The following is a 13,870-nucleotide window of genomic DNA, read 5'->3' as shown; positions in this document are numbered from 1 at the left end:
ATACTAGCCATGACATTAATACTGAGCCATGACAGGAACTCCTCCAAAGAATACTTTTTTAAAAAGTTAGATTCTTGGGGGTTCCTGTCATGACACAGTGGAAACGAATCTGACTGGGAGCCATGAGGTTGCAGGTTCGATCCCTGGCCTCACTCAGTGGGGTAAGGATCCAGCATTACTGTGGCTGTGGTGTAGGCTGGTGGCTACAGCTCTGATTAGACCTCTAGCCTGGGAACCTCCGTATACCGTGGGTGCGGCCCTAAAAAAAAAAAGAAAAAGTTAGATTCTCTGAGTTGGAAGAAACCTTAAAAATCTAGTTTGGGAATTTCTGTTGTGGCTCAGTGAGTTAAGGACTCAAAGTTGTCTCTGTGAGGATGTAGGTTGGATCCCTCGCTCAGTGGGTTAAGGATTTGGTGTTGCCGCAACCTGTGGTGTAGGGTGCAGATGCAGCCTGGATCTGGTGTTGCCATGGCTGTGACCTAGGCAGCAGATGTAGCTCCAATTTGACCCCTGGTGTGGGAACTTCCATATGCTGCAGGTGCAGCTGTAAAAAGAAAAAAAGAAAAAAAAAGGAAAAAAAAAAAAAAGGAAAAAGGAGAGATCTAGTTTGATCTAGAGGGCGCAGAAAAAGTTTTTTTATCTAAAATGAGAAAGTTCACTGGCAGACTGAGATGACAAACTAGGATTCCTAAACTCCTACATCAGTGATTTTCAAGCTCCCCTCCAATAATGACGTCATGCTGCCTCTCAGTACTGGATCTTATTATGTCAAACACTAGAGCAGAAGTTGAACTGTACACTGAGCTAGACAGACAGCCAATGGGAAGACCATGTGGAAATGGTTATGAGAGTTAACCTTCATAACCTCATAAAGACAACTGGATTCAAGTTTTGATTTAATAATGAATAAATGAAAAAAGGTTGTGTGTTCTTAGCAGAGCTTTAAAGATCCATATAAAAATGATTAAAAAAATTAATGGAAGCAGGGTGCTCTAGATACAAAAAGTAGCCTCTTCAAAGGGCTGTACAGTTTGGTAGCCGTTAGCCATATGTGGTTTTTAAGCATTTGAATGTGGCTAGTCTAAATTGAGACATGCTGTAAGTATAAAATGCATACTGGATTTTGAAAATTTAGAACAAAAAGGGAGATGTAAAATAACTCAATGAGTTTTTATATGGATTTCAGGATTTCATGTTGAAACGACAACATTTTTGCATATACTGGGTTAAATAAATATTATTAAAATTAATTTAACTGAATTCTTTTTGCTTTTTAAAATGTAGCTATAGAACATTTAAAGTTACACATGTGGCTCACATTATACTTCTATTGGACAGCACTGATCTAGAAATAGGAAAACGATGAGCAATAGTATGCAGTCTGTGAGATTTGTATGGTTGGGCTTGAAAGCATAGGAGTGTATTAGCAGGCACTATATACCATCTGCTAGATGATGTAGACTAAGAAAGAGTTAAATAGGAGTTTGAATTTGATACACTGCACAGTTAGAAACTACAGAGTTTGGTGGGAAAGGGACCACGTACTGAGTAGTATTCAAATACAATTTTGGAGGCAGCATTTAAACTATCACTGACATTTCATGTAGGTTTTAGGTGTTATCCTTGTTTCCTCTGGAAGCTGGAGATGCCTTTACAATTTATCAACTGAAAACAAATGCTCAAATGAAGTTTCAATTATCAATTTCATCACCAGGTCTATTATTAAAGTATAATACATTTAAAGAAAGCTTTTCTAACAGATTTTTAAAAAAAACTCTAAGTTGCTGAAGTTTAAAATTTGTTTTATATTTTTACAATAATTTTTGACTTATCTACAAATTTACCAAAAAAAAATGTATATACAGACTTTTTACCTCTAGTGCATTTAATACTAACAATTACTTTAAAGCACTTAAAACTTGAGCACCTACTTGAGTGAAAAGGGCTTGAATGATCAGAATCAAATACGCTGCAAACATCTGTGGTACTAGAAGCACCAGAAGCAGGAGGAGGTGTTAACGGTGTTCTTGGAGAATTTGGTGCAGATGCTGTACTTTCTGTTTCACTTTCAGGGATCCTACTATAACTAATTTTCCTTGGCTCCTGCTGCAGAGGTGTGGGATGTCTCATGGTACCTGGTCTTGGGTTTGATGGACGAACGCCAGGAGATTTTAGGGGATAGTTGTATTTTTTTGGCTGCAGACATATCAAAAGAAACACAAGTATTTACAACACCATAATGGAAAAGGTTTTTCTATTCATGCCTAGTAAAATTCAACAAATATCTAGGAAAACCACAAATCACTAATAAAGAAGTTACATAATAAATCAAATCAAAGCATCCAAATTAAAAGCATTAGCATTCCATTTTCACAAAGCCTTGGCTATCTAAATTATTAGGTAATTAATTTCTTTAAATAACTGAGTCTTAGCCCTATAAATATCAGAGTATTTGTTATTTTGATATTTTTAGATGGAAAGCTTTCTAAGATATGTTGTCTATTTCTCTGGCTTTATTTCCAATTTGCTGTTTTTAATCCACCTTTTAAAAAACTGTTTAGGCCTTGAGAAATTTTCTTGTGAGGTAATTTCATAAGCTTTAGATCACAGACATTATGAAAATTTTCTTGGTTACTTAGAAGCCATTTATGTTTAGTTCTTGATTACTGACTTTCTTATGAATAACAGAGATTCTATTCAGAACTGTGAGATGCTAATACTGTACATAAATTTGGCCAGACACTTATAAGTAATAAACAATGGAAACTTTATTTCCCTCCCCAAAGTATCTTTAGCCAAACCTGTTATTTTTACAGCTAATGATTCATGGTTAAAAGTTCTCATAAGCCATTATTTAAAAAAAAGTCTTAAGTATATATATTTATTATAAGTGAATTAATATAAATTAACCAAATTTTCTGCTCTTAAAATCTTGAACATTTTGGGGTGGGGGGTTAAAAAAAATCTTGCATGTTTGTGCAACTTCTTCATCTATTATATTAGGATTTATTCACATTAATATTAGTGTCCATTTACTTGGAACTAAGTGGAATAATCCTGAGCATTTTTATTAAGCACTTATTCACTATTTTTATCCATTACATGTGTACTTCATCTCTGAATGCTTTTACAGAAAACTATAAACCGCCAGATATACATGACAACTGCAAAAAAATACACAAATGTGAAAGAAAAATAAATATATGAATGCTTACAAATCTTGGGAGAGGTTTAGGGTTTCGTGGTTCTATTTCTAGGGATTTGTTGAAAAGATAATCTGTAAATTCTTTTTCCATGCTACTTCCCATTGGATTCAAGTTTTCAAAGAACCTCTAAAATGCAAAGAAATAAACAACTCTTAACATTAAATACTTTAAATTCAGTTTGAAACTCATGAAAACAATTTAAGATGGAATTATTTAAGTTTTGTTTTCCTTTTTCTCTTCTATGAAATAAACCTGCCTCTTATCAGGTATTTATAAACTTAATCAGAAATATGTATCCTTGGAGCTCCCATCATGGCTCAGTGGTTAGCAAACCTGACTAGCATCTATGAGGAAACGGGTTCGATCCCTGGCCTCACTCAGTAGGTTAAGGATCCGGCATTGCCGTGAGCTGTGGTGTAGGTCGCAGACTCAGCTTCGATCCAGCAATGCTGTGGCATAGGCTGGCAGCTTCGGCTCTGATTGGACCCCTAGCCCAGGCACCTCCATATGCCGCAGGTGGGGCCCTAAAAAGACAAAAGACGAAAGACAAAAAAATAAAAATAAAAATGTATCCTCAAATAATTCAACTTACTTTGATATCTGATTCTACTCGTAAACAATAAGGCTGATTTTGGTACTGCTGGATCTCGCCTGTTATTTCTGCCACTTTCCTCCTTTTGCTAAAGTTTATAAGCTCTTTTCCATGCCTTTTTAGGACCTCAGGGTTGCCTTCTTCTGTTTTCAAGATATTAGTTAGATAAATTCCTAGAAGATATAATGAAATTATTTCAAGGATAAAAAAGGAAAAGGCTAGTTTTCTTCTTTCTCAGTAATTATAGGCATATTATTACACTGTACCATCTCAATTACTATAACCAAAGAATTAAGGAACAAACAACAAGCTAAGTAAATTTTTTTAAGTATCAAAAAAATATATGTATGTATTAAATACTTCTATGACATGTTTTATAAATACCTAAGAAAAGGGGAGGCCAATTTTAACAAAATTAATAGACTTTTAGGAGGAATAATCTATTTTCCATCCTCCCTCCCCAAACCATATGTTATTTGACATAAGTCATGGTTTTGTAAAAGCACTTTAAGAATAACCCATCACTAATGACACATATTTTTGACAAAAGAAGAAAATAGTAAGTTCAGAGGATTGTATTTTCTGCTTACTCAGCTCTTGAGGCAACCTCTGCAAGAGGTTATTAGGATTTGTAATTCAGAGGCTGTACTGTTTGGATAGGCTTACTCATGAAAATGTGGAAGGATGTTGCAAGCCTATCAAACACAGGACTGCATAGAATTTACGTATATTCTGGTCTTCAGTACTTTGAAAATTATGGCAACCTGTAAGGGAGCTCCTGTTTCCCTATCATTGCAGGATGTGCACTGATGGGGAGGAGAATGAATAAAACAACAGGCACTTTAGTTCTTTACACAGCTTTCTGGTACCAGGAGCATTTTAGTTCCTTTCTGTTCTAGCATAAAGGTTCTGAAGCCGGCTCTGCTGTTTTCCACTTTTGTGATGCTGTGTAAATTGTTTAGCTTCTCTGTGCTTTGGTTTGCTCATCTGTAAAATGGAATGGCAGGGTTGCTGTGAGAAATAAATGAGTAGATTTATGTACTAGCTTAGAATAGGGCCTGACAAAAGTAGATGCTTAATTAGCTATGGTTGTGATTGCTGATGCTGTTTCTATTTGTGCCCTATTCTCTTATCTCTGCCTTTTCTTCTAAAATACTGACTGTGATGCTTTGGGGGAAAAAAGAGCGTGAATATATGAATTCATTCACTCAGTACACATGTACTGAGTCTCTGCTGTATGCTAAGTACTATAGATATAAATATGAGTAAGACACACAGTTCCTGACCTCAAGAAGTTCAAGAGCTTTGAATATGGGTTACTACTACAGCACCATCTGGTAAGTGCTATACTAATCAGTACCAATGGATAAGATGCTATGAGAGCTCTGTCTTGAGCTACTGGGAGTAGAAAAAGCATCACGGATTAAAATATGCTTAAAGTAAGTATCAAAAAATGAATATAAGTTTAATAAGTGGAATAAGATAGAGGGGCATTTTAAGTGGAGCAGCCATGTGTTTGAAGGCACTAGTCTCTGGTGAAGCTTGGAAGGCATACTCAGAAATGCTGTGTGGTATGGCTAGACCTTAGCCGTTTGGTGTAATGGTGTGTGGGATGGAGGAAAAGTGGCAGGATATGAGGATAGGCACAAGTTAAGGGATTAGTAGTTCTAATTCCTTTCCCATCATTGCAGGTTATGCACTGGATGAGAAGAATGAACAAAGAAATAGGCACTTCAGTTACAATCATAGATCAGTGGTTCTAAAATGACTTTGTGGTAAAGGCAAACTTTTAAATACTAGAATTTTTGGCCATATTCTTGGAAAGATTAAACGACTCAAAAATCAATAGTGAACAAATTAACAATAATGAAACATGATAAAATCAATGCCTATTTGGTTCTAGAGTATCCAGTTATTATTCACTTGGCTATTTCTCAGCAACTCGGCAACCTTGGCCACTCCTGATTATATATTCATGAGACAAAATGATCGTATGTTCTAGTAAGCATGGGCTCTTTTATTTTCCATATCTGCCTATCACTGGCTCATTTACTTGCAGTCAGTTATATTCTATTCTACACTAAGTTGCATAATTCACATAACCTTCAGTGTGACAAACGTCCATAATAGTACACATATTTCAAGCAGCCAAAATCAATTTTCCATATTGGATACAAACTGATGGCCCAACTGTGAAGAATTTGTGGGTAGTAGCACCTGTACTGGAACATAAAGAACCTTTTTTTAAAGAGCTTAACTTTAATCCAGTGAGAAATTAGGAGATTATTAGAATCGCTACCTTTTAGAATGATTATTCTGGCTGTACTGTGAAGCTAGATGGGATAGAAGAAGTAAAGACTACAAGCAAGAAGCACAGTTAACAGAGTAAAAGTGGTCCTAGTAAGATGACGAGGACTATCCTAGGGTCTACAGGGATAGAGTGGGGTGCATAAACACTTAAGAGGTAGACCCTACAAGAACTGACTAACTGGTTTGGGGAGAGGGTGCACAGTGGTAAGGAAAACTCTCACTTAAGAGTGTCTGAGTGACTGAAAGGGGTAGTGGTATAATGACTGACACTAGCAAGATGGGGATAATAAGTTATGGGATATTGTAGGTTAAAAAGGATACTTGAATAAAGTTGTGAAAATGCTAACAAGTAGCATCTTAGGAGAGTTCAGGATAAAGTTTGGAAATTATTTTATGACAAAGTAATGAGATCAAAAGGACAGATGATTAAAGAGATGGTGTTCAAACTTTGTTGATCATAAATTATATAGGTTAAAAAATGTTTAAGCATGCATCGTCTTTCTCTCTCCACACACACATACACACAGAATAAAAAACCAGTGCAAATATGAATACAGACCTGAATATTATATGCTATTAAAGCTAAATTTCTTCCTAAAAGATCATTTTACCTACCCTGCTCTGGAGGCAAGGAGAGGAAAAGCAGAGCATTATGACAAATAGTGAAGAGGGGTGAGGTTTCACCTCTTTGCTGATGCCTTCCCAAAGGTTTCCAGGAAGTGTGGCTGCCCAGGGTTCTAGGTTCCCATAGCACTTTGTTCAATCCCAGTTTACATGTTTCTACCATACAGTGTGATATTTACTACACCGTACTGTAATTTATTTTTTCTGCTCTTTCAAGGGAGCTTATTGAGGGTAAGACTATTTTTTATTTGTCTCTCTATTCTCAACACCTAGCCCTGGGCCTGGCACACACAGGCATTCAACCAATGTTTCTGAAAAAATTAAAGCAGGATATTATTTCAGAATAGAAAAGAAAGCATTTGCAGAATAGACCAGTACACAAAAAATATGGGAAAATACATGTTAATTGAAAAAACATGAGGACATAAAGTTTTGTGCAGTATAACTTAAAGCTATACAGAAAATATACAGAGATGAAGAAAAGGCTAAAAGAAAATACACCACATACTAAAAAGACTAAACATCAGATATGTAATTGAGGTCATTATTTTTGTAAGCACTTAGAGGAACACTCATCAGTGCATATATACAAGTAGAGAAAAGAAACCAGTGTCAAAGAAATACTGAGGATATAAAATACAGGAAATAAATTATGGAATAAGATAGAGGAACCTACAGGAAGGGAGAAGATTTAAACGATAGATGTTGGAGTCTTAAAAGGAAAAGGCCCTTCCTTCCTCTAGTGCAGAATGGAAAGAAAAAAAGGGTAGGCAAAACTTTGATGTGTGGAATGTATGTGGACCCAAAGGCACGTGCACTATAATTTTTAGCCATGTGAAACTGTTTATAAGAAGCATGAGTATAAATATGGGTAACTATGGCCATGCCTCTTCTGAAAGTGCCCAGATTACTAAAATTCAATGAAAAGATTTCTATGAATATTAACAGAAGCATTATATAATATTGAATGGCTGCCCGATATGGATATATAAATTGGAATGTACATATAAGCTTGATCTTAAAAAGTCCTAATAGAGAAAAATTCTAAGGGGATTCAGGTGATAAACATTTGTTAAAAAGTTATTTTCTGCTGGTATATTAAACATGTGTATACTCAGTCATTTAATTAAATAACTGTCCTGTTTTATCCAGAAATATGATAAAAATTTAAGAAGAAATGCTCACCAAAGAAAGGCACACATGGTGGATTAATAGACCTGAGTTTTGCCAAATATTTCTTATAGTGATCTTCACTTAGTTCATGAGCTTCTTCTAAAATTTTCTTTTGGCGACTTGGTATTTGCTACAACAAGAAAAGTAATATTTAGGAAGCATAAGCTTACAAAAGGAATCAAAGGTTTTGCCAAAAAAAAAAAAAAAAAAAAAGCCAGGCTAAGAGTAAAACCCAAACACAACCTTATTAGTTTGATTCTAAGAATAATATTGCTTCAAAGAGACCATCCTCATAGACCCTAATACAAAAGTGTGTGTTTATTCCAGTTTATCTTGCCATTCCTCAATTATGTGAGCATTTAATCGTATGTTATATTACAAATTATGTGCTGAAATCTTTTTCTTCTTCTAACATAGGCTAGGACCTGTGAATGCATTTTAATGAGACTGCTTCATTTAAAAAGAGCAACCAATTCACTACAAAATTTAGATAATTCTATCATTTCAACTGTTACTAAAAAAAGACAGAGGAGGCACTTAAAAATTAAAGGTCACAATTCTTAAAAGTCTGATTCTTAGAACAGGGAATGGAACTTCATTTAAAAAACACCTATGCACACCTACCTCGAAGGTGTGGTCTAGTCTGTAAACAGGTGATGAGTTCATAGCACTGACAACCTCAAGTACACCATTGAAATTGTTCAGCTCTTGAAAGACTTGCAGAATCTCAATTATTCGACTCACCACAGCTACCCTTTCTTCTAAGTTTTCAGTTTCTACAATACATCTGGGAATCAAAGACAAAAAGTGAATTTAAAAATCTGGAGTTTTCACAATGAAGATACGACATAAATGATTTAGCAAATAAAATGGAGCAGAGGACAGCTATAGTGTAACTACAGAAAGTATATACTCAGAATTGTAGATAAATAATAGGTGACTGGAAGGTAATGAAATGCCTTCACAGGCAGGTGTGCTGCCCTTCACTGTTTTCTACACTGATATAATCAATCATTTTTTCCTACTATATCTGGTGGATTCTTTCTCAGCATTAGAATTCACCGATCAGTCTATCATCTTCTTGAATATATGCTAGTCTTTAGATGTGGGTGTGTTATAGAGGAATTTATTCTCAAATTCAAGAATTCTCTGCCTCTTATTCTTCATCTAATTCAAAGATCTTAGTGATTAATTTCCTTCTTTGATAAACATAAATAATTAGCTATATTTCAAAGAATAGGCTCTTTAAGTAAGCACTATTATGTTAAAAAGTGAAAGTATTTTATAACATTAAGAATAAAATCTTAAAAATTACTAAGAATAAAAAAGTCAACAAAAACAAAAGCTGTTTACATTTAAATACCAAGAATCCTTAGAAAGTATATCTATCCAATTAAATAGCTAAAAGGAAGCTGTGCTCAAAAAAATTCCTCAGTGAGCATTTAATTCTCTATTTCTAATATTTGAGAGATTTTTATTTACTAATGACTTATGAATAAAGAAAAAATATCTTAAATTTGGTTTTCAATAATGTAACATTAAATGATTTATAATCTAAGAAAAAAATGACACATAAATGAAATAAATATAAATCAATATTAAACATCAACAAAAATGTAAAGTTGCAGATTATGTTACTCTCTGGTGAGGTTGATCTAACCTTACAAAAAAAAAAAAAAAAAAAAAACCATTGCAAAACTTGCAAAATACATTTGCCTTATCAAATTAAATACGACATGTTTATGTTTAAAGCATTAGCTAATCTCTACAAATAACCCACTGGGCCCAGCATTGAACCTGTGCCTCCACAGCGACTTGAGCCACCACAGTCAGATTTTTAACCCACCGCACCTCAGTGAGAACGCCTACATCTGTTACTGAAATATTCTATTTATTTATTTATTTATTTATTTATTTATTTATTTATTCTCTTTGTAGGGCCACACCTGAGGCATATGGAGGTTCCCAGGCTAGGGGTCTAATCAGAGCTACAGGGGCCAGTTCACGCCACAGCCACAGCATCACAGCACCACAACCACAGCCACAGCAACGTCAGATCCGAGCTGCGTCTGCAACCTACACCACAGCTCATGGCAAGGCCAGATCCTTATTGACCCACTGAGCAAGGCCAGAGATGGAACCCGCAACCTCATGGTTCCTAGTCGGATTCGTTCCCACTGAGCCATGATGGGAACTCCTGAAATATTTTAATTGATATTAACTAGGTATATAAACCAAGATCACTTGAGGAGCTTTTGTAAAAACCAGGTAGGTCTGGGGTTACTTATCCAGAAGTGACTTCATTCTAATGCACTTCTATGGCTAAGAATCAATGTCGCAAATGAATAGGAACCTCTTCCACTGAAAAGGCAGAAATTGGAACCCTTGTACAATGTTAATGGTGAGAATGCAAAAGATGTAGCCGCTATGGAAACCAGTATGGAGAGTCCTCAAAAAAATTAAAAAATAAAACTATCATATGATTAGCAATCCGACTTCTAGGTATTTATCCAAAAGTACTGGAATCAGGATCTCAAAGAGGTATTATTAGCACTCCCTTGTTCACTGCAGCACTATTCAAATGTAGAAACAACCTAAATGCCCATTTACAAACGAGAAGATAAAAGAAAATAAGAAATGTACATACAATGGAATATTATCCAGTCCTTAAAAAAAAAAAAGGGAAATCCTGTATTATGTGACAACATGGATGAACACTGAGGACATTATAAGCTAGTTGTAGAAAGACAAATGATTCTGCATATATGAGGTATCTAAAACAGTCACACTCATGGGAGCAAAGAATAGAATTATGGCCGCCAGGGGCTGAGGGAGGGGGAAACGGAGTTGCTAATCAATATGTATAAAATTTCAGTTACACAAGATGAATAAATTCTAGAGATCTGCTGTACATTATGCCTACAGATAATACAATACTGTATCTGTATACTGAAAAAAAATCTTACCACAATTACAAAAGAAAAAGGAAGAAGAACAGGAAATGGCTTTCTTCTCAGTAATCTATTAAAAATGAAAATGGTCTGCATGTCTTATGAGTTATGTTTCCTCTTTACAGACATTAGTTTTGATTGTTATGATGGAAAACAGTTTCTGCATATTGAAGTTATTTGACTTGATAAAGAAGTAATCAGGAAGCAAATTCCAAAGTTTTATTTTTTTGACGTTAAGACGTAACATAAAGAGAAGGAAGTCCCAACTTTCAGACAACTTGTTTTCTTTAGGAATTGCTTTCTGGGTCTTTATCTACAATCTAGCTCATGTTCTAGCCATTCCTATATGTCACTGATCTTTTTTTCTGATCATGTGATCTGCAGAAATGTCATATTGCCCTTACAAAATAATGGCCAACAAATCATAAAACTCCAAACTCTGGCTCCAATTATAAAATGGTATTGAGATTCTGGACTTCTGAAATGATAGTGTAAGTTCAGTTTACTTGCTCTTCACTGAAACTGGTGAAAAATTATACATATAACTACATATAAAGTGCCAGCAGTCTCTGGAAATGGCCCTAAGAGCAAATGGCAAATAAATATCTATTAAGGAAAATTTACAACAATTCAGTAAGAGAGGCAAGAGTCTGTGGTATATGAAACAAGACTTCTTCCACTCTTCTTCTTCCCAGAGAAACTTGAGGGAGGGGGGGCAATTAGCCCAAACAGCCAAGAGCACAGGGCTCCCTATGCCCCTGGCTCTGAGCTGGAGGGCTTTCTTCCCTGGAGGAACAGGACTTTGGCACTTCTCATGCTGCTGGCAGATGCGAGTTGCTAAGGCTAAGCCTGAGGTGAGTGCAGCTGATAAAATGGGGACTCCCTTCTGCCTAACTCCTGCATAGAACAGAGGCTCTACCTTGAGTATGGCATGCTAAGAACACTGGGAAAATAGCCCTTCTTGGTTCCTGGGGCAGGAGTTCCAACTCAGGAGAGGCAAGCTAAGAGGACCTCAGACTCCTGTGCGGGGAGATGCACGTACACACCCTCACCCAGCACTCAACTCCTACAACAGGAATGTCTCTCAGAGAAGCTTGCCATTGTCCACAGCTTCAGAGTCGGGGCCCACACAACTCCTTGTCTCCTGTCGTTTGCAACAACGTGTGGAGAAGTTTAAACCTAAGAAAGCTCTCAAGAACAATAAAGGTGGTGGTAAAAGGCAATTAGGAGATTCCTGGATCTAATGAAGATATAGTCTAGACTGTTGGCCATTTAGTTTGCAGGAGAGAATTGAGGAATAGACAGCTGGAAGGAGCCCTCCATGGGTCAGAATGTATCAGAGATCTCAGAATACATTCCTTCAATAATCACAATTTGATCGGCTTAGTTTGCAGAGCAATTTATGCCACAAGGGAACTGTTGAAAACAACAGGGCAGTCAGCTGGCAATTTGTGGAGTTTAAGGCCTGAGCCTGGTCAAGGAAATGGAAGAAAGTCCTACCTATACCCTGCCTTTCTAGGGTGACTGTAAGCATACCCAAATCTGTACCTCCCAGAAGAAGAAGGGGGGAGGTGGGGGAGAGCAGGATTCACTAAAATAATCTAGCTAATTGCTAAACAAATAAATAAGCAATAACAATAATAAGCCTTGCGGGGTAGGAGAGGCAGTACTTTAAAAAATAAATAAAATGTCAAGCTTCATTAGAAAAAAAAGCTGGGAATAGTAAGACAAACAAAATATGTTAGATTTAACAAAAAGAAATTTCAAAGTAGGAGTTCCTGTTGTGGCTCAGTGGTAACAAACCCAATTAGTACCCATGAGGATGCAGGTTCAATCCCTGGCCTTGCTCTGCAGCTTAAACGATCCGGTGTTTCTGTGAGCTGTGGTGAAGGTTGCAGACATTGCTCAGATCTGGTGTTGCTGTTGCTGTGGCTGTGGCGTAGGCTAGCAGCTACAGCTCCGATTTGACCTCCATCCTGGGAACTTCCCTATGCCGTGGTTGCGGCCCTAAAAGAACCTCCCCACCGCCCCACGTGAAAAAAAAAAGATTTCAAAGTAGCCATTCTGAATATGTTCCCAGAACTGAAGATTTAAAAGTAAAAAGAGGTATGATGACAATGTGTATCAACAGAGAGTATCATAAAAGACACAAGCATTCATAAAAGAAACCAAATGGAAAATCTGGATTTGAAAAGCATAATAATTAATACAAAAAACTTGCCAAAGACTCAATTGTCGATTTGAACTGGCAGAAGAATAAACTTGAAGATAGACGTATTGTTTAAAAATTGTTTTGTTTAAAATGAAGGCAAAATAATGTCTTTCACAGATTAAAAAAAATCTGAAAGAATTTGTTGCTAGCCAACCCTCTACACAAGACATACTAAACCAAGTTTTTCAGGATGAAAGCAAGTGACCCCAGATAGTAATAGGCATCTACACAAAGAGTACCAATAAAGGTAAATTATATGATTATAACACTATCAATGCTTATTTTTTCCTCTCTGCTTTTTTAACTGATTTAAGAAGCCACTGTATAAAATAATGTGTATTTAATATATTGTTGGGCCTATAACATATAGGAATGTAATACGTGTGAAATATATGTCCAATAACTATACAAATAGTAGCTGAGAGCAAAGTTGTAACAAGCTAAGGATGGAAAATGAAGAGGGTAAAGTGCTAATTGTAACAATGTAGTATTACATGTTAGTTACATGTAATAACATATTTCAGTACCACTAAAAGGGGGGAAGGAAATAGAGCTACAGAGGAGTAACATTTCTATACATCACTGGAATTCTGGTATAAATCTGAAGCTAATTTTGATAAGATGTATGTGACAATCCTAAAAGCAATCACTAAAAAAAAAAAAACCCAACTTTAAAATGCTACGTTAGAAAATTATCCACTCAATGAAAAAGAAAGGAGGAACAGAGGAACAACAAAAAGACATGACATAGAAATAGAATCACAATGAAATTCATTACATAGCTGACAATTATGAAATGTAA

At 35.9% G+C, this 13,870-nt stretch overlaps 1 protein-coding gene across 5 annotated transcripts in view; it reads right to left on the bottom strand.

Moving 5' to 3' along the window:
- SOS1 (SOS Ras/Rac guanine nucleotide exchange factor 1) overlaps positions 1–13,870 on the bottom strand; it is a 156,490-nt gene that overhangs the window by 13,213 nt on the left and 129,407 nt on the right. For 3 of the 5 annotated variants that reach the window (XM_021087586.1, XM_021087587.1, XM_021087588.1), the window contains 5 exons: positions 8,530–8,692; positions 7,918–8,035; positions 3,799–3,971; positions 3,216–3,332; positions 1,932–2,196 (listed from right to left, as the gene is read on the bottom strand). In XM_021087586.1, the coding sequence (XP_020943245.1) occupies positions 1,932–2,196; positions 3,216–3,332; positions 3,799–3,971; positions 7,918–8,035; positions 8,530–8,692 (836 nt within the window). The remainder of the gene's footprint in view (positions 1–1,931; positions 2,197–3,215; positions 3,333–3,798; positions 3,972–7,917; positions 8,036–8,529; positions 8,693–13,870) is intronic. The other 2 variants (XM_021087589.1, XM_021087590.1) reach the window with 1 other exon arrangement.

The sequence above is a fragment of the Sus scrofa genome, chromosome 3 (assembly GCF_000003025.6).
Source record: "Sus scrofa isolate TJ Tabasco breed Duroc chromosome 3, Sscrofa11.1, whole genome shotgun sequence".
NCBI classification, from domain to species: Eukaryota; Metazoa; Chordata; class Mammalia; order Artiodactyla; family Suidae; genus Sus; species Sus scrofa.
Note: the sequence above shows the minus strand (reverse complement) of the source record. Positions and strands in the feature narration are given on the sequence as shown.